Source organism: Chrysochloris asiatica, unplaced genomic scaffold (genome assembly GCF_000296735.1).
Source record: "Chrysochloris asiatica unplaced genomic scaffold, ChrAsi1.0 scaffold00157, whole genome shotgun sequence".
Taxonomy (NCBI): Eukaryota; Metazoa; Chordata; class Mammalia; order Afrosoricida; family Chrysochloridae; genus Chrysochloris; species Chrysochloris asiatica.
In genome coordinates, this window is record NW_006408675.1 from 1,152,768 (window position 1) to 1,154,023 (window position 1,256).

General features: G+C 34.6%; 1 protein-coding gene across 1 annotated transcript in view; it reads right to left on the reverse strand.

The window, feature by feature from the left end:
* RAD17 (RAD17 homolog (S. pombe)) overlaps nt 1-1,256 on the reverse strand; it is a 53,399-nt gene that overhangs the window by 34,848 nt on the left and 17,295 nt on the right. Inside the window, exon 5 of the mRNA XM_006870992.1 lies at nt 93-229. Within this exon, the coding sequence (XP_006871054.1) occupies nt 93-229 (137 nt within the window). The remainder of the gene's footprint in view (nt 1-92; nt 230-1,256) is intronic.

The window sequence follows — 1,256 nt, forward strand, 5'->3', positions numbered from 1 at the left end:
GTAATATGAAAGAGTTAATGTTATCATCACATAAGCTATATCTCTAAATTGTTACTCCATAGTTGTAACATGATTTCAAAAATCTTCCTTACTTCAACAAGAATAATCTTCTTATCGGTTCTCATATCGTCGCCAAGCATTTGCAGTTTGTTATACTTAGTTGCTCTTAACAGAAACTCTTTAAAAACTGCCATCTGAGACTGATAAGGATAAATATGGAGGCTTGATTCTGAAATAAAACACAATGAACACAAATTATTTTATTTTTAACAGCTCACATATACATCAATATTATACACACACACGTTATTGTTAGGTGCTGTCAGGTCGATTTTGAATCGTCGTGGTCCCATGAGACATAAAAGAACTCCCCCTAGAGTGTTCTTGGCTGTAATCCTTATAGGAGCAGATGGCCAGTGGAGCCGTTCAATGGGTTTGAGCTGTCAAGCTTCCTTTCAGTGAGCAGCCAGGTGCTAAACTGTTGCATCCCAGGGGTCCTTTTCATCTATGCATTCAGGGACACAAAATGAAGCTCATAATAATGTCAACTAGTTTCTAACTTAGAAAAATTGCTCAAATTTAAAATTATATATTCGTTTCAAAAAAACAAAAGTCACCAGGAATAATAGTAATTTTTCTACACCAAAGAATTACATGATTTCAGAACACAGCTTAAGGATAGAAAACTATACAAAATCTCAGTGAAAATGAGAAAGCTGACAAAAATATTTATGACCTTAGTCTACATAATAAAGATTCTCCAAAGTAGTATATAACTATAGTAATCTTCAAGACAGAATGAGTGATTAGCGAACTTGAGAATAAAGGAAGTTTTCTGAAGAAATGTATTATAGAAATAACTGTTTAAATGAAGACTTGCCAGACTGTTAAAAGTAACAATATTATTTAGAAATTTTCACTATTTCCTCTGTACACAGGGTAGATAGGACAGGCAACTTAGATACTGGCTACCTAAAACAAGGGGGTGATAAAGGCACAAAGTGACTGGTTACGAAGTTTCAAGAGGAAGTTTAGTTCAAGAGTGTGTGGGAGAAGAAAGAGTCCCCACTGAACAGTTTTCATCTTGTCTAGATGGGACTGGTTAAAAGAGATGGGGATAAGATTATTATGATTCAACAGTGAGTAATAATTATCATGACTAACTGCAACTGTCACAATCGTAAAGGTAGAAGTTTTGTATAAAAAACAGGGGATGTTTGCAAATTTATGGAGGCTTGCTTTGTGACCTAACACAT